Source organism: Aptenodytes patagonicus, unplaced genomic scaffold, assembly GCF_965638725.1.
Source record: "Aptenodytes patagonicus unplaced genomic scaffold, bAptPat1.pri.cur scaffold_81, whole genome shotgun sequence".
Lineage (NCBI taxonomy): Eukaryota > Metazoa > Chordata > Aves > Sphenisciformes > Spheniscidae > Aptenodytes > Aptenodytes patagonicus.
The window spans coordinates 285,560-312,742 of record NW_027472029.1 but is presented as its reverse complement, the minus strand read 5'-3'; the positions used below and the strand labels follow the sequence as shown (position 1 = coordinate 312,742).

General features: G+C 43.1%; 1 protein-coding gene across 1 annotated transcript in view; it reads right to left on the bottom strand.

Annotated features, from left to right (window-relative positions):
- Positions 1 to 3,181: 3,181 nt before the first annotated feature.
- SRD5A2 (steroid 5 alpha-reductase 2) overlaps positions 3,182 to 27,183 on the bottom strand; it is a 32,600-nt gene continuing 8,598 nt past the window's right edge. Inside the window, exons 2-5 of the mRNA XM_076363712.1 lie at positions 8,309 to 8,472; positions 6,283 to 6,384; positions 5,079 to 5,229; positions 3,182 to 4,500 (exon numbers count right to left, since the gene is read on the bottom strand). Coding sequence (XP_076219827.1) covers positions 4,434 to 4,500; positions 5,079 to 5,229; positions 6,283 to 6,384; positions 8,309 to 8,472 — 484 coding nt within the window. The 3' untranslated portion in view covers positions 3,182 to 4,433. The remainder of the gene's footprint in view (positions 4,501 to 5,078; positions 5,230 to 6,282; positions 6,385 to 8,308; positions 8,473 to 27,183) is intronic.

Here is a 27,183-nt window from a genome sequence, read left to right as displayed (position 1 = left end):
CACAGAGATCAAACTTGCTACCTCTGTTTGTAGTGAATAATGGCATATGCTTGAGCAGCTCAGTGGCCATCAATGCCTTTACTCACAGAGTGTGGTACTACTCATGAGGAACCGGCAGGCCCTGGCCCTGAATTAGTATCAGATGTTTGTGTTTCCTAGATCACATTACCCATGCAGGGACAGCAGTGCTTGGGTTTGAGAGGAGACGTCTTTAGAAAAGCCTGCTCTGAGAAATTAGATTGGTTCAGGAGGACCCCAGAGGTGGCAGAAGTGAGGATGTGAGGTTTCCAGGACTACGCTTGGATTTAAATGAGACCCTGTGGTGATTTGCATTAAAAAGGATTTTGTTAATTTGACGAGTGACTCAAATACAAGCAGGCAATCCCTCTGCTGACAGCAAATGATCCTAAGATTCAATGGGTAACATGTACTAGCCTTTTTCTGTGATGAAATGTCACAGAAATATCTTCTTAAGATGTATTTCAGTGCATTTGGATACCTTATATGTCTTTAGAATATTTTGCAATATTATAATAACTCCGTCTCCCAAGAATATGCAACAGGCTGTATCTTATTTGTGTTGTATCGGTATCTACAGGCCTCAGCTGAGTTTGGGACTGCTTTGCCAAGTACTATGAAAACAAATCCTGGCCTTCAAGACCATTTCCAGACACAAGCAACCCCAAAAGTGGTGATTAACTTGCTGAAGTTCATCAGTCAATCAGTGACACCATCAAGAGTACAAAACAGATATTCTTGAGCCCAAGCCATTAGAGCACTCTACCTACCTAGGGAGAGTTCCTCGGTATTTGTGGTTCCAGGACACACTGTGGTTTGGTATTTCTGCAGAAACATTCAGAGCTTCTGGCCAAGAATGAGAGGCTTCATGTTCCAGGAGAGTCCAGGAGCAGGACTGCAGCTCCCAGATGAGAGCTTTTCCTAAAGACAGTCACTCAAGGGCCAAAATTGGGGTTTTTTTTCCTTTTGTGTAAATATATTATGTAAATTATGTACTTTAAAACAATAGCTACAAATGCCCTACGTTGCCTGGAGCCGGTTTTCTATTGTCTTGAGTGACCTCTCATCTGAAGCATGGACTAAAGCCAGGCGAAGGCTGAAGTGTGTGTGGCACATAGAGATGGGAATGAGGGCTGGCAAGTGCCATTGTTCTCTTTGCCTCCCAGTGAACAGCGTTAAATTCTGTTTGTGGTTGTCAGAAGAGATTAGATATCTAAATTCTGGTATCAATAAGTGGTCTGTCTGATCACTTAAGTGCAGAAAAAGTGTTTCACAGAAGAAACTGTCAGATGCATGATTAAGCCGTTTGTGTATTACCACAGCAGTATAGTGCGTGTTTACGGAAAGTCAGCTTTTGAAAAAAACACTTGAACAATACAAAAATAATTAAATTAATAAGAGTCCTGGGGATAAAGGATTCATTTTCCCAGCAGGCTGCCAGCCAGGATGAAGGCTGGTTTATCAGCTCCACATAAGAGAGGTCTTTCTCTCAGAGCAGCAACACTCAGAGCTGTCCTGAGGACAGCCCTCTCCAGGGGAACAGCACCCAAACATAAATGTTTCTCAAAGATAAATGAAAACTAAAATGTGAATGATGGGAGGAAACCAAACAAAAAAACAGTATTGCAAAAGGGGGAGAAAAGGAATGAGCTATTATTGAGCTATTATTTTAAATGCTTGCCAGTGGAGGACACTTCTGTTAGCTTTTGGTGGAACAAAAGGACATTGCAAAAAAAGCCAGAAAAGTGCTGCTTTTCAAAGCGCTTTACAGTCAGCTCTGAAATCATATGTGTACATAGCCTCCAGAGGCTTGAGCAGAGGGATATGAAAATGTCCACTGTGTTTTTTCTCCCAGAGACAAGGGGAATATATATTTCCTTATAAAAATAAGGGATGATAAAAGAAATTTCTCAGGAGCATTGTGGCCCCAGGTGTGCTGCCCTGGGGCATTCCCGTGCACAGTGGGGCAGGCTGATGTCCCTGCAGGGAGGGCAGCAGCCACCAGCCCCATGGGGGAGCTTGACATGGGGGGAGCCTGTGTCTCCTTTCCATCACAATTAACTGCAGTCGTTGCTTGTAGGGGGTTTAAAGTGCACGTGTGTCACTCCTGCTCTCCAAAAATGCCATGGGAGGGCGCAAAAGGAAGATGAGCTCCTTTCCTGCCTGCAGCCCTTTTCCATGCCACATGTCCAAGGCCCATGACAGAGAGGATGGAGTTGCTCCTGCAAGGCATCCAGCACCTCGAGGCACCCTGTGCTCGGCCGGTGCAGGGATACCAGGCTGTGAGGCTCCTCAGCCTGCAGGCAGGCCATCTCCCACCTTAGGCCAGCGCCAGTTCTCCCACTCTGATCCCCAGCTCCTTGCAGTGGATATCCGGGCCTGGGACCGACAGTGGTAATAACGGTCCATCTGGTGCAAATATTAAGCAAGACAAAATAAATGCCTGTTCTGACAGGAGGGATAGTAGGAGGCACAGAGAAGTCTGCACAAGCCCTGTTCTGGTCCAAAGGGTGAGGCAGAGCTCGGTCCCTGCTCTCCCCCTGGCTCAGAAGTAGATGGAGGACACAGCAGCTAGGAACACTGGCACCCATGGGCTATTTGCTCTCTCATCACTTGCGAGACTTTGGGGGGGAAAAAGCGCAAGGAGGAATCATCGAGGAGGAGCTGCTGAGGCAGGGAGCTCTGGAAAACATGGCCGCTGCTCACACAGCATCTGCTCCCTGGGGAAGAGGCCATTTCCTCCCACCTGGCATCCTCGTCGCCTCCAGCCTTTCTATCCCTGAATTCACACCCAGCAACCCCCTTCCCAGTGTGTTTCCACATGGAGGATTTAAATAAGAAAATAAAAGGAAAATACATTTGTGGTGCTGATGTGAAACTCACGGCCTGTGCAACAACAATTCTGCTTGTGCCTTATTTCGTCCCTTCCTTACCTTTGCCTACACATGGCAAAGGGTCCAGCTCTCCTGTGCGCTGTACAGGGACTAGCACAAGGGGACCCAGCCTCAGCTGGCTGCTATGCTCTACAGTAATGAAGACAATTAATAATACAAGCAAAGAAGGGAGGGTTTGCCCAGAAGGAGGAAGCCGGCCTGAGCAGGACTTGGTAAGCAACATCACAGAGACTTGTTTCTGCAAACAGTGAGTCATAGGCTAGCACAGCTCTGTGTTTTACATAAATTTTATTGTGTTTTGGAGAATATTGTGTACAGTCAATCAGGTTACTCCAGCAGCAGGTAGTATGTTTAGTATGTACGGTCTGGTCTTTTTCTTTCCAGCTACTCAGCATAATTCCTAGCAGGATTTTATGCTCTAAAGGGTAACTAAAACTATCAGCATCCATGGGGACGTCTCTTCCTATTGGGGTTAATGTCATTTTTGGGAAAATTCCTAACTATATTCTGAAATTAAGAAGAGACATCCTGTGTTTTTGTAAAAATTCAATAATATCTCTGTATCGTTTCCTAATATGGGTATCTGAAAATGTTCTCTGTAGACAAAATGTACTGCCAGTGTTGGAGAACATTTTCTTCAACACAGAGCTTTTTATTTGTTGTAATTTTTGTCATACATCACCATCTCAAGTCTTTTTATGAATAACAATTGAGTGGTTTTGAGTGGACAAATTTTTATTCTGAAAAGAGCTCTGGATTTGCAAGAGAAAAAAAATCCTAATGGAGCTGCACTTGCTTTAACGAAGTACATTTAAAAAAAACCCTGATGGCTGAAGAGTAATCATCTGACAGCGAGGAGAGTATTGCTTAAGGAAGGAACACAGACATTGTGCTTGTGAGTGCCAGCTTAAGATACTTCCATCTCCATGTACTTTGCATCACCTCTGTGCCATGGCACACTGCTCCCAGCCTTGTGCCAGCACAAGTATACTCTTGTTGCATTATGGTTCTGGGAGCTAAGCTGGCTTTTAAACAAAAAATAATGGGCTGAGTTATTTTCCTGGCAAGGGAGACCCCTAGTCGGGTTTAAAGTGTGGCAACACCTAGGGCAGTGCCGGCTGAGCGAGGGCACGTGTACTACAGCATGGAAGAAGCAGCTGCAGAAGTGCTATAAATTGGAGTGGCTGCTGAAGATTTTCTCTCAAGTCACAGGCTTACTTTCTACTTTTCTGCACCAGTTTTTAGCCAAAGCTTTTTCTCTGATGTCAGTGCAGTTATATACCCATTTTCCATAGGTAGAACTCCACTGACAAGCAAACATGTTGTTTGGGGAGTCCCTTTGCCCACAACTATCTGCAATTTCCCCTGTAATTAAAAACAAGAACTTCAGTTCCAAATTGCCTTCTTGTCTGTTACAACCACAGGTTATCATTTGTACAATTAATTATAGGCAGACCTAACATTAAAACTAGGAATTGAAAAAAGCCCTATAAAACCAGAACACAGTCCATATTTCAATCATTAAAAAACAAAAGGAATCAAGGCTTTCCTTGATTTTGGATAGTCCGTAAATGTCTTGAGATAGTACCTGAAAGAAAATAAGCAAGAGAGTGAACCTGCATACATACAAGGAAACTGCACAGTTTCAATACAGCTCAGCTGAGGAACCATAAAACTCCTCCAGACTGCCTTGCTTTGTAACCTCTGTGTATGACTCTGCAGAAGAGCGTTCCAAAACTATTTACACCGGGTTATTTAATTAAGTGAAAGCTGATAATACTGTTAAGGTTCTAAGAGACCTAACGTAGAAACTTTAGGAATTCAGAGCAGGGGACCATATCTACTCAAAAGGACTGCAGAGGCTGCAAGGGAACCCTTAGGAAAGGTTGACATTTACAAGGCTCAGTAAAAAGAGGCTTTAACATGGCGGAAGCAGTGATGTAACTCATGTTGGATTAAATGACTGTCAGGCCCACTTGACTCAACAGGGGCCCCAGCTGACTGCCTTACTTTCACCCAGTCCCAAATAAGCTGACACTTCTTGTACATAGTATTAAATTTCACTTTTGTCTTGAATCCTGGCCCTGCTCCTCTGCCCCTCCCTGGCATTTTGCAAACTGGACTCCAAGAGCAAGCAGCAGCATACGGCAAGAAACAGTTTGATACCTGTGATGGTGATAAGCACGTGGCCCGATGCAGCAAAGAGTAAAAAAGGCAAAGGCAAAGGCTGGTAGGGACCAGGTTGCTATGGCAAAACCAAACCATTCCACAATTTCTCCAAAGTAGTTGGCTCCAGAAACATAGGTGAACAGTCCCCCTGCATCAACAGACAGAATATGTTATTTTTATAGTCATCTCATGCACATGGAAAGTTCTTTCCCATAAAGTCAGCAGCAGAATACGCTACCTTTCTTATTCAGAGCCCATAACAGCAACCTAAACCCACTGCCCTGAAGCCAGTGGAGCCATGCCAAAGGAGGATCTTGTACAAGACTCTTGTACGAGTACAAGAATCAAAGGCGATTCTAACCCAGAGGCTTCCAGCACTTTCACAATCATTTATTTTCATTTGGAAAAGGACTTAAGAAAGCCCATTATTAGATTTAAATTAAAGTTATTAACATTAGTCAATTCTCTTCAGGCCCTAAAAAATATTTTGCAACTCCACTACCTTTGGGGAATGCAAAATCTGGATCTCAGTTTTGCATCTTAGCTAATCACAACATCTACAAGAGGCAGGTAAGTATTGGAGGTGAGAAACTCTGGGGGAGAGATATTACCATCCGTAACAAGGCAGCAGAAGGCATCAATACCAAAACCAGGAAACTCCTGGATCCCCATCCATATTGCTCCACAGAGCTAGACATTTCCTGGCTCGCCACTCTGGCCCACAGTCACCCTTCCTCACCAAGCCCCAGCTTGAAGGAGACGGAAAGGAAATTCTGCACCTTGCATCCTTGGTGTTACTTTTTTCCCCTAAAGTTTACACTTTGAATCTCCTTTTTGCCATGTAAGAAGTCCATTACGTCTTCTTCCTGGGCATGGAGAAGAATATTTCCTTCTTTGCAGCTGCCTTTTACAAGGCTAAAATCCTCTTCCTATGTCCCACTTCAATCTTCTCTAAATTACCCAGCCCATTTCCTAAAACCTTTCCTCACAGCTCATGTTTTCCAGATACTCTTGTTGCTTCTCGTGGACTGTCTGCAGCCAGCTCACGCTGGTCCCTGCAGCTCAGAGGGGCACCTGAACCGAGTACCTGTGTGATACTGGCATCTCTGCTTTTATTGTCGCTTTGCTGTGAATTCAGTCAGAAAACATTATCTATGCTGCTGCCCTACTTTCTCCAAGGAGGTAGGGGATAAGAATATACCTTGAGGAATCTTGTAAGTGACTTCCCCGGGTTTCCTCAGCTGGCGCAGGAGGAGATCACTGTGAATGTTGATTCCCATTCCCAGCAGAAATAAGAGGAGGCCTAAGAAACAAACACGAAATGGATTAGAAAGACAGCTCTGCCTAGTTATCCCTACTCAAGCACATATGTGAGGTTTATCTTTGGAGCAGGCAAATAGGAGACCTAATGTGAGGTGGGTGGATTCTTTTTCAAGTCAAAAGATGCGCTGCTACTGAGAAGGCTACTGAACAGGAGAAGCATAGGTGACTGGTGACAAATAACCTTATATCTCTGTGTCAGTTGTGGGATCACAGCCCTCTGGGATCACCTGCATTGGATAGCTTCAGTGTGGAGGGCAACTCTGGACAGAACAATGACCATCCTGAGCACACTGTTTTGTTAGTGAGACCAGAGCACTTTCAGCTGGTGTGAGAAAAAGCTGAACTTCCCAGCTTGCCATAGTCACCATTTATTGAACATCAAGGGGGGGGCACAAAATACCCAGCTGATACTGCTGGCTGATGGCAGCCAGCCACAGCTGTGGACATTACTGCAGAGTAACCACTGAGCTGTAGGCAAGTACCATTACTCTCATTTTACAGCTGAGGAAAGAGGAGCAGAGAGAACACAAACTTATCCAGCACATCACCGGAGCCGGGAAGGGAACCTACATCTCAGCGCAGTTCAGTCCACTGCCAGTGAGGCTGCTTGGACAGAGCTATGGGCATGCACATGGAGCAGTTACTTGCTGAAGGATGCTGACAGCTTCTGGCCAGAGTGATTCATTGACCATACTCCATTTAGCTAAAAACTAGAGGCATTTGATTGAGAAATTCTGCAGGTGACATGCCCTACAGTTCATGGCACATTAGACACTGAGAAAACCACCTCTGACAATGGTTGGGAAGCAAGGAAAGAAATAGAGGTGGTGTGTGCTACGAAGTATAGAAAAAAGACTAAGTGCTCATAAAACCTCAACACTTCCAGTAGCAACAGAAAATTGATAAGAGTCTGTAGAGCAAGAATATATTGTTTGTTTTTTATTTAATATTTCAAGTACTGCTAATGCTGATTTCCTTTTTTTATTTCATTAAATATATATTTTATTTATCATGCAAATTATGTGATGTGGTGTTTTCTTTGTTGGGTATGGGAACTCTTACTAAACAATGTCCAGGATTTTTAATATGTGATGCTGTCTGAAAAGACTGAACTTGCATCCACAGTCTGAAACAGGGTACAGAAAGTACCTTGGTTATTTTGTACTTGTCATATCCAAAACATTTCCTCAGACCTCCATGTTAATCTTAATTTCTATGTGTGCATTTAAAAAACATCTTCTGTGGAGCACCAAATGTGTAATGCCACCTAGCTGCTCTTGCTCAGTTATCCTCTCAGGGATTTTACAGGGTGAAATTCAGCTAGGCTATTAAGTTACGGAATATAAAGGAACCATATTAACATACAACCAGACTGTGCGTGATCTCTAATCTTCCCATGTGCCTTAGACGAGAAAAAAGAGCCCTTTGTCTCTAAAGCCTCATTTATGCTGGGGTTTTGCCCTTCTTTTCTCTCTCAGTTGGAATAGCTGCATCAAGCGCAAAGCTCCCTGGTGGGGAAGAGAAAGCCGCAGTTTGTGCTTGCACATGGCCACTGCTGGGTGGACACTTCGGGGTGAGCAAGGGCACATCCCCGTTCAGCTGAGGCCTGAGATTGCACCTCCACAGCCTGTAGCAGCGGGAGGCTCTGGAGTGGTGTCTGTAAAACAAGGCTGGTGATTTGAGACTAACACATAACATCGTACGCCTTCAAAGGTGGCTGCCTAGCAGAAAAAAGAAAATGTCACTGCATATTTATTTGTTTTATCTGGGCCAGCAGGCAGGTTTTATGCTGATTTCCATCACAACTGATTTGACTTACATGTTCAGTGAAGATTAGGACATAATTCAAAATGCTTACAAATTGCTCGGAGATTAGATCTTGGGAATCCTGCAGCTGTAATTACCTGATGTAAATCTGATGTCGGTGCACCAATCGTTTGGATATTCAGCACAGTAAATCAGGTAATACCCCTGGAGGAAGCCATTATAGATACAGAATAACGTGCCAAAGAAAAGCAATTGCAGTGGGAAAGGTCTGCCTCTAGTGAAGAAGGGGTAAATAAATGTCCTAAGGTAAATAAGAAAACAAAGTCAGCACATTACTCATGATAACATTGTATTTGCAATTTCTCTGCTGTAGGAAAAAAAAACTTTAACAAAACACAAAATATAAAAAAGGTCAATAAAGATAAAAAAATGGAAAACAACTGCAACAAAATAAGATCAGGAGCTAATGGGAACAAGAAATACTGCAGATACCCACATTTTTCTGGTCCTTCAGGACTGCACCAAGGTGCGAAGCTAGAAATCTCATCCAGATTCACTGCTGCCTCGGGAATGTCTCTCTGCCTTCCTTCTCCCTTGTAGGTAAAATGAGGAACTCGTGCCCACAGACAGCATTTTCGTTTTAAGACCTTGCTGTAATGCTGCAGAGGGCCGAGCAAAGGATGCTGTGGAGGCACATGGGCACACTGATGTTCAAACCAAAGTAGTGAGGGGCAGTACCAATTGCAATATTGATTCCCCAGATGAGCGTTACTATGCCACAAGCACTGTGGAGGAGCTTTGTTATGGAGAAGACATTCCTGATCCCACTACGAGGACCGATCCCTGAGGGCTTTAGCCCATGGTGGCAGGTGGAGTTGAAGGCAGTGTCAAGACCCCTCTGGCTCTCTCACCCCCTGCAGTATATAGCCTAAGCTGTAATCCCCTTTCCCAGCCTCTCCCACTCCACTCAGAGACCTCCGCTCATCTCCAACACACAGCAGCTCTGTCCTGCTCTGCTCGGACACTTCAACGCAGAGGCAGAGCAATGTTGTTGGCTGCTTGGGGGACCTGCTTTGCCTCCAGCCCCTGCCTCTCCTTCATGCTTTCAAACTTTTCTTTACAATAAGAAGAGCTAAAACCCTAAGTTTAATATGCTAAACACCAAGATTTCAATGCAGCTCCAGCACCTCGGGCTTCCTTAGACAAAAGCTGTGCTAACACTAGCATTAACATGTGTGGGAGCAAATAATTTGTGCTTGTATAGTGTTAATTTTCATATATCTTTGGTTCAGGTGGGTGTATCCCCCTTGATACTTTGGACAATCCATATCATCCTTGGGAAAGTGAAATGGAGAAGTTATATTCATATTTGTTAGGTATTTTCTTACCTGGCCAATTACGTTCTGTATGTGGTAAAATCTACACTCTTAATTTCTTTCTTTGGCCCTCTTGGGCTTTGGATGGTGCTCATCATACGAGTACATAAGCATTGTTGATAAGTAATCCACATCCTGGGTTGCCAATATCAACTTAAGCAAGCTGAGGCATAAAATGTCATAACATTATAAATCTAGATTAAATCATACTGAGCATGTCTGAAAGTGAGTAAGCAGAGTACAAGCAACAACATGTTAATGTATTCACCGCTTTCCAAAGCAAGGTAAGACAGATTTCCAGCAATTAAGAATATGTGATGCAGAAGTGCTAAACATTTCTAAATATAGTGAAACCTAAGAGGTATGGAAAATATTTTTCAAACAGTGGTATCACATTTATCATATTTATTACAGTATGGAAAGGAATGCTCTTTAGAGTAATGTTACCGATAATTATTGGTTTTGCCCTCCGGGAATGGGATGCTGGAGTTACGAGTAGGCGAGACCAACTTTAGCAATCCAACCTGCCTGTTGAAGTAATATTGACAAATTGGACCCGAACAGCTATGAGAAAAAGTGGGAAACTTGCAAATGGAAACTCGGGGAAAGCAAATTGTATAGAAGAGAGAATGATATCAAACCACACAAAGTGAGTTTAGGAGGGGAATTTATACAGCAGATTGAAGTAGGACTTGCACTGCTTTATTCTTTCTCAAAACCAGTTATGTTTGAGAGTCTCTTAATTTTTACGGCTGATGCAAACAGAAGTTTCTAGCACAAGCTGGCATTTCTCAGCTCCCAGCAAAGCTGATTGTTGCCATGGTGCTTCCTGATGCTGCTGTTGCAGGATAAAGGTTATAGGCCCTTGAAAGGTGACTTATCCTGCAGTAACAGGAGGGTAAAAGTCAGCCATAGACCTATCTACCATGGATGCAGTGGATGCAGGACAGAAGGAACCTGCATGCAAAGTATAAGTACAATCGCAGGGAAGCCAGGAGGCATCAGCTTTTTTTTGGTTGAGGAAGTGAAAACCTGGCATTGCTGAAATCCCGCCTCATAGCAGTTTTGAAAATCCAAGTCTGGATTTCATCCAAGAATCCTTGTTGTGGAGCAGCTTCTCCAAGGAAATCTCCTTGGGTCTGTAAATCCAGAGACCAGATTCGGTTCTCCGTATCTGAAAAATGCCCTAAGTCTTTGTTTTAATACAGCACTTGTCAGCTTGTACTACATAGCTACTTGAGGGTGCACAAAGTATTCCTGACGGGTTTTGAAAAAGCAACGGAGATAAAGCAGGGACGTTTAATAGGTTTAAATATTCCATGGAAGAGTCGGCATCTCTGCTGGAATTATTTTGCAGTGTGAAAATCAAAGGGGGGCTGGAGGCCACTATTTTAGAATAACAGAACAAAAACTGGCCTTTTGGATTTAGACCAATGACAGATTTGACCTTTTTCTTTCAGTGCAGTATTGATGACTAATCCTTTATTCCTTTATTATCTTTACTGGCCAAAGGCACTGCATCTGACTAAACCATTGCCAACAGCTTCTTTTTAAATGAGTGAATAATAAATTATTCATCTTCTTCTCCATCATTTATTTTCCAGAAGAACAGGTTTTGAAGAGAAAATCATTTGACATTTTATCAAATTTCATCTTAAAGGTATTAGTCCAGCTCCTTGAAAACTCCAGAGACCCTCACCCAAATGGGGGGAAACTATAGGTTTGTTCTTCTTTCCACAGAAGGTGGAAATCTTTTCAGAAATGTTACCACCGAGAGCAGGCTCTCAGTCCTCCTCCAACAGCTTGTTAATTGGAGACGTTTATGCTGCTGCTGTGTCTTCTCCTCTCCAGGGCCCACATGCAGTAGGTCAGACAGTAGCAGCTCGTATTTTCCAGTCTGGAAACTCGAGGTGTTTCCAGTGCTCATGAGGTGTTTTATACCTGGGGCAACTGGGTCAAGGGCTCAGGGCTGGTGGCTAAGAATGGGGTGCACCTGGCTCCCTCCCACCCTGTGGGTCACCAGCCTACTGCTGTATCTGCCCATCTAGCCCTCTGCCATCAGGCCCTCTCCTGGGTCTAACTGGGAGGAACTAGGGGCCAGGAATCAGAGATATTGCAAAAGCAGGCAGGGCTGATGTGGTGTCTTTCCCTTTGAAGGCAGGTGCTGGCCATAACCCAGCTTGTCCTACCCATGCTGGGGCACTGTCTGAATGCCCTAGCCCATCCCCTGTGACCTTGGCCAGCCTCCAGAAGAGAGTTATGGACTTCTACTCCCCAGGGCTGCTCTGAGTCCCTGCAGGGATTTTTCGGCTCCCCTTGGTGGATGGGAGGCAGGGCCTGCCCTGCATCCCTGGTGAGGATGAACCAACATGCTGAATGGTGCCTGAGAACCATTTCCACACGGTCTGGGCTCGACACACTCCGGTTCCTCACTTGTCCCACCCAGATGTACAAAAGGTGAGGAGTGCTGGTGGTCCAAGTGAGGCCAGACAGCCAGGCCTCCATGAGGGCAATGCCTTCAGGGCCCTCTCAGCTCACGTGTACACTGAGCTGACTCCATGGCCGGCTGGGGCTGTGCATTGGAAAATGCTCCAGTGAGCGGTGGGTATGGGCGCAATCATTGCAGGGGTCACGCAGGTGGGTGAGCTGTGCCCCTCCTGCAGGGGAGAGACACCCTGCTACATCAAGAGCACATGTCGCAGTCCCTTTTCGCACTCCCTGGAAACTCCTTGCTGAGGTGCTGTCTGCAGTTCTCACCGCTTTATTGGTACCTTCTCAACCGAAGGCCTCTCTAAGTCAGAGGACACCTCTCTAGACTCTTTGCTGCAGCTCCCTTCTTTGGGGGGTGCTTTCAGTTTTCTTCATTTGTACAAATATCTGTACCCCAGGTGATAAGCAAAACTTACATGATTTGTGTTACACTAACTACAGACCAGTCAGACCTGAAAGAACTTCCCTGCTATCAAACAGTGGGGTTTCCTTCCATCTGTCTTGTGCACAGGTTGAAAAGATTGGTGTTCAAACCTGGGGAGATTACACCAACCTCAAACCAGCTTTATTTGCACCAACAATTAACAGCATAGGAGCCTTTGCCATAGGTTATCACTGGAATCACATTGCTGGGGAGCTGCTGGCACCCTTGGCATACCTGACTGCTTGGATGAAGGCTCAAGACGTTCACAAACATGATGGACTTCTACCTGGGGTATCTGTGATGTCCTGCACAAAGCCTCTAATTATTCTGGAGACTTATGGATGTTACGTGACATGTCCCAAAGACATCTGCTGCTGAAGAGTCTGTGCTAAAATCTGCACATACTTTCTCTTTCTGAGCCCAATCCTGTAGGTTATTTGTGGATTGCACTCTGAGGTAATTTTTAACGTTAACTATTTTTGAGTTGTGTTACACTGATTCTCACTGAATACTTATAGGAGAAGACTGTCAAGTCTATTCTCGATGTATAGTCAACACCACAGCACAATCTGGCACCTAATTTTCCAGTGCCCAGTTCAAAATTTTTCAGTCATCCCAGATTGGGTTTAAACTAATGTAACAATTAAAGTGTCAGTTCCAAGCAGCTGGCAATCTTGCTATCAGTGCAAAGGGAAAGTAAAACAAAATACCCCAAAATACTTTCAAAAGTGAAACGAAGCATTTTAACCCTCCCTCATCATGACATCTACAGATGCCCCGGCATCACAAACTGGGGTAGAGCCTCCTCACCCCTCATATTCCTCTCCTCAAACATCCTACCCTGAGATGGTTTGCCCTTCCCCACTTACTCTTATGGACTCTGCAGTAGCCTGAAAAGGTCAACAAGCCAGGAATATTTTAAAAAGTAGAGCAAGTAGGTTATTAGCAGCCACTTGTACTGCACCGGGTGGACCGTGTCCCTTTTTCTAAGAAGGTGTCAACAGTGAGACATGCTCTGGCACAGCCTCAGGAACAAAATCTGAGCTATGACCCAGGTCACACACACACCAGCAATGCCAGCAGGCAGGAATGCCAGACTGGCCGTTAAGCCTCTGGCAATACCCACTGCAGGTACAGGACAGATGGCAGATCTCTTGACTGCAGTATTGTAGTTGTATCTCATCTCCTGATGTAAGGAAGGCTGTAAGTTCAGGAGCTGAGCTTTTTTCCTGGAGCTGATGTCTAGCTGCAGCTGCCTGCAGAGCCCACCGGTGCAGAGGGTGCGCAGTGGCTGTGCGTGCCACCAGATGACTGCCAGCTGCAGGGCATGCCTTCCTTGCTGGGGTGGGGGGCTGCTCCGTGCCTGATTCCTGCATCACTGGGACTGTGTGAAACCATCAGATAACTGTAATCACTTGCTGGTCCATGGCCCAGTTTGCAAATTCATCTTAAATCATTGTCCAATGACTGTGATGGGAGCAAGAGAACTCCCTTTTTATTTTAATCATGCAGATTTTCAGGTCTAGTTATGACTAACACAAAGATGGAATTAGCTCTCCTTTCCAAGCCACATGCAAAACATCCTACTTCAATATTCCTCCAAAGATCTTTGGACAAACTTTTGATGACTATAATTTAAGGAACAAGAATTATATACATATTACTGAAAAGCTTACAATTCAGCTGTATAAAACAATAGTAAACCTGTCATGTCAGGTTCATTTCCAAGTATTCTGCCTAAAAAAACTTGCTCAATCTACAATCCTTGCGCTGTTTCTGGCCCACTTATGAAATTCATCCAACCTGAAGCCTGTTCATAGGGACACTTTCTTTGTGGTCTCTTAGTAGCAGGTTCAGGGTTGGATGAAGACTTCTGGCAGGAGCAGACTCATCTTTCCTGGGCAAGAGACCCAAGCACACATCTGATCAAGGGATGGGAGGACTGAGGAAACCCTGAGACAGATGGCATCATGCTTGGGTTTGAGGAGTTCTTGAGAAGAAGGGCAATGGAGAGCAGAAAGTGTGGGCAGCACTGATTTAAGGCAAAGACAGCAGAAATGAAGAAGGATTCAGTGGCAAAATAAGAAGAGGCATGGAAGAGACTGCCATACTGAACCATTGGGGCTGCTGAATTTGAACAGGAGATTAATAAGAACAGACATATTAGAGGTAAAAAATAACATACAATATTAGAGAAGAATTTATTTGGGAGAGCTGAATAGCTGTGACCAAGAGTTTTCATGATACTGAAAGGAAGTAAGTTTGAATGCAATGAAATGTCTGTTAAATGTAATACAGAAACAACATTGAAGTAAAGAGCTTGGTAGGACTGGGAGAAGAAGGGGGATAACCACAAGTTACAGACACAGGCAGGTCCTTTAATAAAGGGAAGAAAAGTCTAGAGGTTTGGAATGCATATTCATTTTCGTATTTCAGGGGATAAATTGTATTCCATTTAAGAGAGGCAGAAGGTAGCAGCTGCCCTGGGCAACAGACCACCATTTACTGCACTTTCTTTTGAATGATCCATATTGGCTTCTGCCAAGACAGAGTACTGACTGTGAAGGACCTCTGCTCTGATCCAGTGTGATAACTTCAGGGTTTCATAATGTCTCACGACTCATCTAACAACATTACACACAAACTGAACAAGTTAAAAATGATAAACTCCCTAGAATAGATAAGCAATTGCGTAACACCAGCATTTACGAGCAAAGCTCCAGAGTGATACTCGCTATCCCAAGAAGGCTGACACTGTGGATGGCAGCACTTGCAGAAGCCAACTCCATCAAAGACTGACAGTCAAAGGGAATCAGCAACTGCGCTTGACTTCTGGCCACACAGTTAAATACAGACTTCAGGTTGAATCCTTGGTGCCAGGTCAGAAAATCTCAGTTGCTTACAACTGCATTTGAATAAAGTGGGATTATAGGAAAAAATATATTTGCAAAAGCATGTGTATCTGATGCAAATGGCTAAAAATAAAATGCTGCTTCTATATTACTGTCAATCATTGCTGAAAAAAAACCATGATGTGTTTGACCTCGGATACATTTAAGGAATCTGAGCTATGTAACGCTCAGTCCCAACACTATAAACACCTAAAGTCAGTCATTCTGAGCATCTAGCACTAGTCAGTAGTGCCTCACTGATTGTTACAAATTTTAGGCGTACTATACAGTTAGCAAAGTAAGAAGGACAAATACAGTTTAGGGATTAAACCTAGTCCTCTTCACATTGCATACAGGAATTATTAGATGTGCTATACTTAATAAAATACAAGTGGTTCAAAAAAGGAAGGAAAATGAAAGGAACAGGACCTAAGAATGGGTATTTGGTTTTAATTAGTAAAGAAGAACTGTGTAGGCTCGACTCCAAGGCAAAACTTTTTGCTCTTCTAAATTCACTACAACAGCAGGCAGGTTTCAAAAGTGTTTTGCAAGTTTTGTTTATAAATTACTTCCTTACTCCTCTTGTTCTTCTTCCATTATTTCTGAAACTGTCACTGGAAAAATCTGGTATCTCCCAGTGATTACCAGCATCCAGTTAGAACCAACAAAGGAGAATTCTTCCTTGTCACTGGTAGAAAAGGCACTGAATCATGAAAAGCACTGATTTTTTCTACTGGCTTTAGCAGATATAGGAACAAAACCCTACACTTCAATTATTATGCATTTTCTGAAGGGAAACCAAGAACAGAATTGTTGGGTTTGGTGCATTAACAAGCTGCATCAGCAAGTCACAATACATCAGCAAGTTACGATCAGTATACATTTATTTTGGTATATTTTTTTCTCAAATATTTCTGTTTTGGTGTACAAACACCAAATAGGTTTTAAATACCCTTAATTATGAAATATTGTTTTATTTATATTTGCTATTAGCTAACCACTTATTTCTTCCTTTCTGTTTGTAACGTGGAAAGGAGATCTGAATGGCAGCTGAACTAAACATTGGGAAAAATTGATTGAGTGCCCACAACCAAAGGTGACTGAAGCAAGAGCCTAGAACCAGCTGTTAATATCTTTCTTGCCATCACCTGCCAAACTGGTGGTGATGCAAATTCATTGGAAAGACGGGGATTTGTTTTTAAAATATTTTGCTCTTTCATAGCCAAAGAAGGTAAAGTGAAGCTAATAGAGCAAAGGAAAATGTCCTCTGTACAGATCCCTGTTGAAATCAGTACCATCCCATACAGACCCACAGTTTGTCCTCAGACACTACACAGCCAGGATCCTGGAGTCCAGGATGTACGGCATGATGGATCTTTTGTTTAAAAAGACAAACACTAATACTTCTAACAGCCTCCTTGACTGGGAGTGCTATATATCTACAACAGCAGGGGGCAGGACTCATTTCTATATTTAACTTAGGTAAAGCTATTTTCTTAAAATAGGTTTGCTGAGTGAAGGAATTGACATAAATTGGATATATTATAGGAGAGGGATGGTAGCAGCAGCAGGTGTCCCATGTCTTGACCTTAGTAAGATTTTTTACACTGTCTCACATGTCAATCTTACAAGTAACTTGGGGTTTCCTGGTTTAGAGGATGTCATTTTAAGTGGCTGCAAAATTGATTAATAAATTATATCAAGGGATAGTTAACAATTGTTCACTATCAAATTATAAGGATATTTTGAGAGAGGTTCTGCAAAAGACTCTTCTGGTACTACTCAGGGTTTTTTTCATGAATGATATGCCTCTGGGGAAAAAAAATAATATTCCTAATGTATGTGGCCGGCACAACTCTGGGAGATGCTGAGCACACCAAGAGTGAGGGCTAGAGTTTACAATAATCTTGAAATATTGGTTTAATAGTTTTAAAACAGTAGATTTGATTCGGTAAAGACAATGGCAAAATACTACACTTGGGTAAGACTGACCAAATGTAAAAGACAAGCTGGAGAACAGGCTGGATAGTAGAGGGAGTACTGGTAGGTAGCAAACTGAGCATGAGCTAGTGATGTCAGGTTGTTGTGAAAAAGGCAAATGTTAAAATGTAATGTGGGAACGGGAGTGCTGCTGGAGACACCTGAAGTTGTCTTTGCCCTTTGCATGGTGTTAATAGGAACTTAAATTATACTGTGTCCAGCTGAACTCTGCACTTTATAGAAGACAAGGACAAAGTGGAAGCAGCCCAGAGAAAAACAACTGTGGTCTAGGAAATGTGACATGTAGAAAGACTGAAGGATTCAGGGCTGTTTAAGCTAAGAGAAAACCAACGGAAGACATTATAACAATGTACAACTGTATAAAAAGTTGCTGCAAAGAAGAAAGGAGTAAAACGTTCTCCTTGTCTACTGGGAACACAATAAGAAGTAACAGGCCTAAACAGATGTATAGAAAATGCAGCTTAGACATTAGGGAAGGACAGAGAAGCACTGGAACATACTAGCTGACGGGTTGGAGGAATCTCCATCAATGGCAATTGTTAAGGTCAGGCCAGACAAATGTCCATCAGGAATGGCGTACGCAGTCCTTAGACTGATCAACTTTCCTTATTCTATGTATTTTACCCAGCAATTGAAATTCTGGGCTGTTGCATGCTTGGTCGTTACAGAGCACTGGAGCTCATGGAGCTCTCCCCTGTGCTAATTTAATCTGTACAGGCCAAATCACTGAGAAGAAAATTTGAGGACTATATGTGGCCAGGAACTGCCTGAGAATGGGAACTTGGAGATATCTTGGTGAGAGAGAGGCTCTGACAAGAAGCCGGGGTGCAGGGACGAGATCTGAAATTAGCTGAGCAAAAAAACTAGCACGAGCAAAACCTTTCGCTCAGGCTGCAGACTGAACTCAATACCAGGCCAGCTATCTCAGTTGAAACCCTAATTAAACTTGGTCCAGATCTATACTTGTATGAGGATTAGAGGACAGGATAAGGGTCAACATGACTAGATGGATTGTGGTGATGAAAAATGTGAAGATCTCACAGTGCTTCATGCTTACCTCTACTACTTGATAGTATCTAAAGGGCAGCAGTACTTAAAGATTATGAGAATGTTTGTTGTTTTATCTAAGCAATGGTGTGTCAAAGTCTTAGCCAGCCAAAGCATATATTTCAGCAAGGTATCTCACTCTTTTCTTCTCCAGAAATAGCCACTTGATATTTATGAAGACAGATCACTTTGTTCCTATTGCTAAACTGTGGGTGTCTGCCAAAAGCATAAAATGTGTGCCAGAGTAACTTAACCAGACACTACGCTATGCACTTCAAAAAGCTCACTGCTCTACTGGAGCAAAGAGTTCAAAAAGTTCACAGAGGCTGAGAGTGTGACCAGAACAAAAGGACACATCTTCATTAAAAGTGGTACAAAATCCAAGGATGCACAAATCTGTGCTCTTACAACTGCACTTAGAGAAAGTGTAATTATTTTCTGTAAGTGGTCCACATGGGGCTGAGAAATGACCAAAGGAAACCAGACATTTGGTAAGCTATCCCCCTCCAAAGCTAAATCTTGGTCAGACTGTATCCAACCAACATACGCTAGACTCTAGAGTTGCAACTAGAGTTGCAAGACACGTTGCTAATAGTCTTTAAAATACTCTTAACTGGCTTTTTCCACTCTAGTAATTCCTTCTTTTCCTCTTTTATGCCTAAACTCCTGCTCTGTCTCCATTTTGCTCTTCCAGCCTTCCTGACTTTGTCCTTTCTTTGTCCTTCCTTCTTCAGATTCTCACCTCCTTTATGGCTCTTTGTGTGCTTTTTTCCCAATTAGGAGTTGTCCCTCTCACTGCCCTACCACTGCACTCTGCCTCTCTTTCATTGCAGTTCTTTCACCTTTGTCCCTCTCCCTTTGCAGTTACGGCTGTGTGTCTTTAGCAACAGGATTGCTCCTCTTGGACTTCCTAACAGGTCTTTGTTCCCTCTGCAGCAGCTTTTCTGGATCCTGTAGCTGGAAAGGACTCAGCAATGACACAGGATTAGTATGGTTTATATTGATCTGTACATGAAAATGCATCATGCTTCCTATACTATTTAATTCCACATTCCGCTGGCTTTGCACTGCCTCCATAGTGTCACGTTTCAATAAACTACAAACTCTTTGCATAATTGCGACAATAACAGCATTGATCTACACAGTTGCTGCAAGTTGGTTGTTTGTTCCAGAGCAATGCTGGGCACCTGTGGACATCAGGGGAGGTGCAGATCTCCTGGGTTTCCTCTCTCCCAAGTGCCCATGCAATTGGTTTGTGTGAAGGAGGAACAGGCCAGGTACTGGGTGGTGGAAGGTTTCCGGTGCCAGTCTCTAGCTGGGGAGCATGTCCACCCTTGGGGACCTGTGAGCATGTGTTCAGAGTCAGACGCAGCATGCTCAGTGCTCCCACGCACAGCAAGCAGGCTCCCAGCTGCTTTGCTGGTCAGCCCAAGCAGCCACGTCTGGCAGAAGCGGTCACAGAGCACGAGTGATGCTTTGGGGCTACAGGAGACAAGGAGACATACACACCCAAGGACACAGGTGCATGAGGTGACAGCCAGTTGCAGAAGTCTCACCCTCAGCACATGAGACTTGACACATCTGGGTTGTTTATTCTGCTACATGAAGTAGTTTGAGATTGTAAGCTATGTGTTGCTGTAAAAAAAACCAAAAACCTGTGAGAAAACAGGTTGTAAACTAAAGCAGTTTCTCTCTAGCTCTGTTTTATAGACGCTCCTGTCAGAAACAGTTCTAAGCCCTGCCTCTGCTGAAAGTGCTTCTTTCACCATGCAGCAGGGTAATGGTAGAAGGATTTTTGACTGTTTCACCACAGTCCACAGATTTCAGAAGTGCCGCACCAGGTCATCTTCTTCCTTATTTGTTACTATGCAAAGAAATGCTCTAGGAAACTGAAAGATTCAGCCATAAACCTTTGCAGCAGTTTAGACCTGTTGTGTATTGGGAACGTCATCTTCATAACTGAAATGGACAGAAACACTACATACATTTTTTTCCAAAATGGTAGAAAATGTTAAAGCTGAAAATTATAGTTTCAAAATCCTTAGGCTCACATTTTGAAGAACATTGATTGAAATGTCTTACATTTGGAAAGCTAGTAATCCAAATTTCTTCTGAACCTGTATGACTTCATGGCATCCGTGTCAGTACATACACACAGAGACGAACACAATTTGAAATGGCCAGGTCAGGTCCTGAGTTTGTGCTCACATTAAAATGACCAGAGGACTTCATGCCTTCTTTTTTTTCTAAGGAAAACCGCTACCATGGGCTGACTCTGAGTCACAATCACCTTTGCTCCCTCCCAAAATATGTCAAAAGATTTCCTGACACTGAAAGTTGCTAAGTGAAACTCAACACATAGAAAGTGTCAGTATTAAAGTATCTCTTGATCCTTGGATTTACCCTGATACTGCCCTCTCACATCATCTCCTTTTCCCTTCCATTTCTTCTCATTCCTGCCCCACCTCCCAAAATATGTCAAAAGATTTCCTGACACTGAAAGTTGCTAAGTGAAACTCAACACATAGAAAGTGTCAGTATTAAAGTATCTCTTGATCCTTGGATTTACCCTGATACTGCCCTCTCACATCATCTCCTTTTCCCTTCCATTTCTTCTCATTCCTGCCCCACCTTCTGCCGTAGCTGTTTTTAACACTTCTCCCACTTGTCCTTTCCTGTGCTACTCTGTGCTACCTAACCTTTTTATCTCTTCCCACCTTCTAGCCCTGACTGTAAGCCTCACAGTGGTTTTTATTTCTCTGCATTCAAGACAACTTGTATTTTCCTAATCCATGGTGCCAGGACTCCAGCTAGGAGACCACTTCTTCCCTGTTGAGTACCCTACCTGCCAGAAATGCATGAAAAGTCCTGCTCTGCCCCCACAGTGTCAGCCTGGACCATACTTGGCTGGATTGCAGGCTTACACACTTTGGTCCTGCTTATAGCCTCAGGTGAACCAGAAGAACTGCTCTGCACGGGCAGACTCTAAAGATGTTAGCTGACAAACTTTATGATTGAACAGATACAAACGCATTTCTCAGAAACAACTCCGCCAAGTTTAAATTGCTTTTCCTGGGAACAGCCAGAGACACACCTCTACACTTTAGTAACCTTAGCCCAGGCCAAGTTTGAAAACATGAACGCGTAATGTATATACAATGGGTTTTTCCCTCTCCTTCATTGTTCACAGGAGCATCAAAAGTTTTATAGACGCACATGCATTGTCCTGCCCCAGATGTGTGACAGGAGTCACTGGAAGGTTTGCTTAGGACAACAGTGTTCAGAGGTTTTTTGATGTGCATCTCTAGCAGGAGACCACGTTAATGTGACTAGACTGCTTTGAGTAGCCTAGCTAGCTTATTCAGAGCTCTCTTTAACCTTCCTGCCCCATACCAAATGATGACATGAAGGCCTAGCTCAAGGGGATTTGACTTTCTAGGAAAGTCGTCCAGCCCATCTTTACCAGTATGTCAAAGTGCTGCAGGTCATCACTCTGCCCCAGGATCTGCTCCAGCATAGTCCTGCCTGGGAATTGATCTGTTCGTCAACATCTCTGGTAGGCAAACACTCTTTCTCTAGTAGACAACACATCTCTTTCTTTGCAGACAACCTTGATACAGTGACATTTTCCAAAGACATTTCTGGGAGGCAGTCTCCCAGCACAGAAAGTGTTGGATTAAGTTAGTGAACTCTAGCACAGTTATAAGCAAAACGGTATCTTATATATGGCAAAAGTTGACTGTGGATGTTGCTACTCTAGTACATGTTTATAAAGAGTAATTAGGAAGGAGGAGGTCAAAACCAACTTCCTTCAAATGTGACCTTTTTTCATTGTTATTGCAGGTCACATTTTGATGCGCCTTTCTAGGACTGGTGAAACTTTCTCCCCATCCTTAGGTATTAATACAGAGCAACTGATGTTTCTAAAGTTCACAGCTAGATAGAATTTAGCTGGGTCTTAAAATGAATTTGCATCTATAGAAAAAATACATACATTTTTTTCTTATCGGTTGACTTTTCCCATCTTCCTGCACTATTGTTGTACCTATGAGATGTTCCAAAAATAATTATAATATCAGCTGAGTGGTCAGCAAAGATTAACACAGCTCTTATGTTCAAATGGGTGGAGACGTACATGAATTTAATTATTTGACCAAATTCAGTAAGGATCACCCTACTGATCAATTCACCTGCCACATTTAAATCAACATCTAGAGGGAAAGAAGGACACTTCAAGGTGTGTAACTTAAGAATAGTCTCTTGATTTATAGTTTGAAAGTATTTATCATAATTCTTCTTGACCAAAATTACTTGAATTTTGAAGGAGATACCAAGAATATAACTTACACCAAGGGAAATAGGTGCAGTGTCTGGGATGGAGGTTATTTCATAAATTTTTATTCTTAACTGAGCTCCCCAAAACTTAGAAATGACCTTATTGTATAAGCTTTTGAGTACACAGAGGGGCTTGTGAAAATTTGTCCTTTTGTCAAGCTGTATTTATTGGCTCAATAAAAAAAGTGCTACCTCCCCCCATAATGGCTGCCTCTCTTACAATAAGAAATCAAAAAAACAGACTTGTGGACCTTGAAAGAGCAAGGTCTATAACAAATTTCCCACTGTGCATATGGGATGAACCTTAACACTCTTCCCTTGTTTTTTATTCCCTACTTAAAAAAGCAGCCCCAATAAGGGAATACTACAGACATCCCATGATTAAAACAAGTAATTTCCTTGTTTGGTAAAAGCATTATTATTTTTCAGTAAAAACATTTACTGAAACTCCTGTATATAATTTAATCTTTTTTCTCTCTGTCTTAGTATAGCCCTTTCTAACCCTGCTTTTCCAATATCAATAGCAGGAATCTGGTAATGCAAATCCAGGTCTTTACATCCTCATCAGTCTTATCAAAGCTCAGTGGAGTTCAGTGCTCAGAATGTATATTCCAATAAGGCTTTAAACTCCCAGGATATCAAGTGTTGTAACTTCCTCACTGGGCCCAAACCTCACATAGGTGAGATCAGAGGGACCTACTTGTGCCTTGGTGACAGCCTCGTGGATGGGACGCCAGGTCTGTGCTCTGGGACTGCGATTTGAACAGCTCCCTGCAGAGCAGCTGGGACTGAGCACCCACCAAGCTTTTGTGTATTTATCAGTGACAGGCAAATAGGAGTGACAGAGAAGTTTCAGAGCAAACATGAATACTCCTTTAGCTATGGCCCCGCTCCAGGTAGCAGAGATGGAACAAAGAGAAAAAACTTCTGTGACCTGCTCTGCATGTACTGTGCTTCCCTTTACTTCTGGAGGACAGAATAGCCATTCCATGTATGGAGCTCAGGCCAGTGGACTGACTGCAAGACAACAAATGTCGTCTGGAATCATAAATTGTAATACTGTGCAGCACACAAGCATACAAAACCTTCTTGAACAACCAGATTAGGGAATTACGGCCTTAGGTGGCACAGTAGGAGCAGTGGGTATGATGGGGAACGGAGAGCAGGAGCATGGCACACAATAATGCCTATCTGGGAAGAAAACTTGGAGTATAAATACAAAAACATAAAGGATTGTAAAGCTGCCTGGTAATGACAAAATAGCACAAATGAATTGGCATCAGATAGAAATATACTGTTAACAGCATGTTGTCTTGAAAAGAAGTGAAGAAAGATAAAAGTCTTAAGTTACCTCTGCAGAAATTCTTCCAGTCCAAGAGATAAAAGGAAGAATTATGTGGGTACACTTTGGGCTGGGCAAAAATTATAGGTTTCTGTAATGTTAGCCCACTTTCCAATGGGAAAGGAATGTACAGATAGGATTATTTGTGCTAATAGTTAGGAAGGCAATCAGCTAGTATGCTATTATGAGAGCATAATTAGAAAGGTATTTAATAATGCTAGAGGAGACTGCAAGGAAGCAAACTCCATACCAGCACTGGTACGTGAACATTTTACACTTCTGTGGCAAAGCATACTGTCATGGTTTAACCCCAGCTGGCAACTGAGCACCACACAGCCGCTCGCTCACTCCCCCCCAGTGGGATGGGGGAGAGAATCGGAAGAGTAAAAGTAAAAAAAAACCCCACCTCGTGGGTTGAGATAAGAACATTTTAATAATTGAAATAAAGTAAAATAGTAATAGTAGTAGCAGTAATAATTATAATAATAAAAGAATATGCAAAGCAAGTGATGCACAATGCAATTGCTCACCACCCGCCGACCGATGCCCAGCCAGTCCCCGAGCAGCGGCCTCCCCGGCCAGCTTTCCCCCAGTTGATGTACTGAGCATGACGTCACATGGTATGGAATATCCCTGTGGCCAGTTTGGGTCAGCTGTCCTGGCTGTGCCCCCTCCCAGCTCCTTGTGCACCTCCAGCCTTCTCAGTCAGTAGAGCATGGGAAGCTGAAAAGTCCTTGACTAGTGTAAGCACTACTGAGCAACAACTAAAACATCGGTGTGTTATCAACGTTATTCTCATACTAAATCCAAACCACAGCACTGTGCCAGCTACTAGGAAGAAAATTAACTCTATCCCAGCCGAAACCAGAACACATAAAAAGAGATATTTTTGTTGTCTATTCATATATTAATTTGAGGAACCTGGGTAAAAACAGCAATGAATCTAGTATTTTTCACTGAAGAGAAGAAATTAGATATTAGCATTACTGAAACTTACTGCGATGAATCGCAAAAAGTTGAACTCATTGATTGGGGAGCAAGGAACGCATGAAAGCGAATGGCCAGCCTCTGTTAGGGATATCACTACCAGATCTAGAGTTACTGGTAAGTGCAAACAGCAGGAGAGAGGACGCAAATGTATTACTGTGTAGCCGGTGAAAGCCAAAAGGAATCTGGTTAGGGTCTATTGCAAAGCATCGGGGTGAAGCAAAACAGAGAATAGGATTTGTTACTTGTCAAATACCTGCATGTTGTGTATTGGGAGTTTAATGATAGAGGTTTCATGAGGCCCATAATGAAAATGTCTTTAGTTATTGACACTTAATGATGGTGATTTTCTAAGACAAAAAGATAAAATAACTATTTCTATGGGGGAAAAAAATTAATCTCTGGATTGAATCTGGTGGTTATTATATGGTCTGATTATATTCACTGTTAGCAAGGAGAGTACCACTCAGAAATATATAGATATACTTCAAACTTAATCTAATCTCTCTGTTTATCCACTCCATGTTTCAAAAATCATAACTAAAACTCCTTATGAACCAATACAAAATGTCTCTAAAAATTATGAGCAAATTAATTTATAAATGACTTACTCTTTTGGGGCCTGCATCCACTTGCATTTCCCTGGAGGCCTGAGCTGCTTTTCTTACAGATCACAAGTAGGCACACCTACATGAAAAAATGACCAGCATGTCCAGGTAAATGCTGCACTCCCCTGACCAACCAGGCAGTACGGGAGGGCTTAAAAAGGGATTACATGAGCCACATTCTGCAGAGCCTGGGCAGAGGGAGAGTCTTTTTCCTTCTCCCCCCAACTTAGTTTTGGAGAGAGAGGAACTGGCCAAAAGAAGTGTAAAAACCTTATGCAGGGATATTTGTTTTCAAATGCCCTGGTTTCCCATTCTTTTGCCATGAAAGCCTGCTTTCCCTGATCTTTTTAGAAAGATGTCAATTTGTAGAAAACCAAGTACAGGCACACCAAATGAGTCACCTGCAACCAAAGGGGTTTGGGGATCCAGCTGTGTCTGAAGGAGCAGCCTACTTAATGTCTGTCAGATTCACCTGAGTGCACTTCAGAAATTAAAACAGCAATTTTTTTTTTATATACTAACAGAGTAAAAGATTATGTTTTTGATTGGAAACAAAGTTGCAAGAGAAGAAAATAAATAACTAAATGTAACTCTAGGTGGAATTTGAAACTGAAATGCCTCTTTAAATTGTTGGTGCCTCAGCTACTATGGGCAGCAGAGTGGGGGCAAATGCAGCACCCTGTCTTTTACACCAGTATCTTCAGGATTAGCTTTGTAGGTCAGTGAGACAAGGCCTTCCCCCACCACCACCGTGCATGGTGGCATCTCCTCTGCTCCCTTGCCACTCTGTCTTTCTCACTTCTAAGAGAAATGCAGCATTAAGTTTTATATGGAATTTGATTGTGATGGCTTCCTCTCATCATTTTATATTTTGTTTCCCACCTTTGTTTTCTGAAGCTGAACTGCAAATTGGAAACGCAGCAAGCTCTTTCATGTGGGCACGAACGACACCGCAAGCCAGAACCCAGGCAGAATCAAGGAAGACTACAAAGCCTTGGGGGTGCAAGCGAAAAGTATTGGTGCCCAAGTTACCTTTTCTTCCATTTTACCAGTTAGAGGAAAGGGTGCAGCCAGAAATAGACATATAATGCAAATCAACTTCTGGCTTCGTGTCTGGTGCCATTGTGAGGGTTTTGGCTTTTATGACAACAGGACATCCTTCGATGACTATAGCCTGTTAGGGAGGGATAAGATCCACCTGTCTAGAAGAGGCAAGGGAATCTTTGGCAGCAAGCTGGCCAGCTTGGTGAGGCAGGCTTTAAACTGAAGGACTCAGGGAGCGGGGTCCAAAGTGGCAACACTCACGCCATTGCAACCAACTGGGGAATAAGCCAGGCCAACCAAAGCAGCAACAAATGTTCCTTAGCTGCCTCCCAAGATGAGAACCAGAAGATCAACCACCTCAAGTGTACGTATACTAATGCACGCAGCCTGGGGAAGAAACAGGAGGAACTGGAGCTCCATGCCCAGTCAGAAAGTTATGATACCGTAGGAATAACTGAAACACTGTG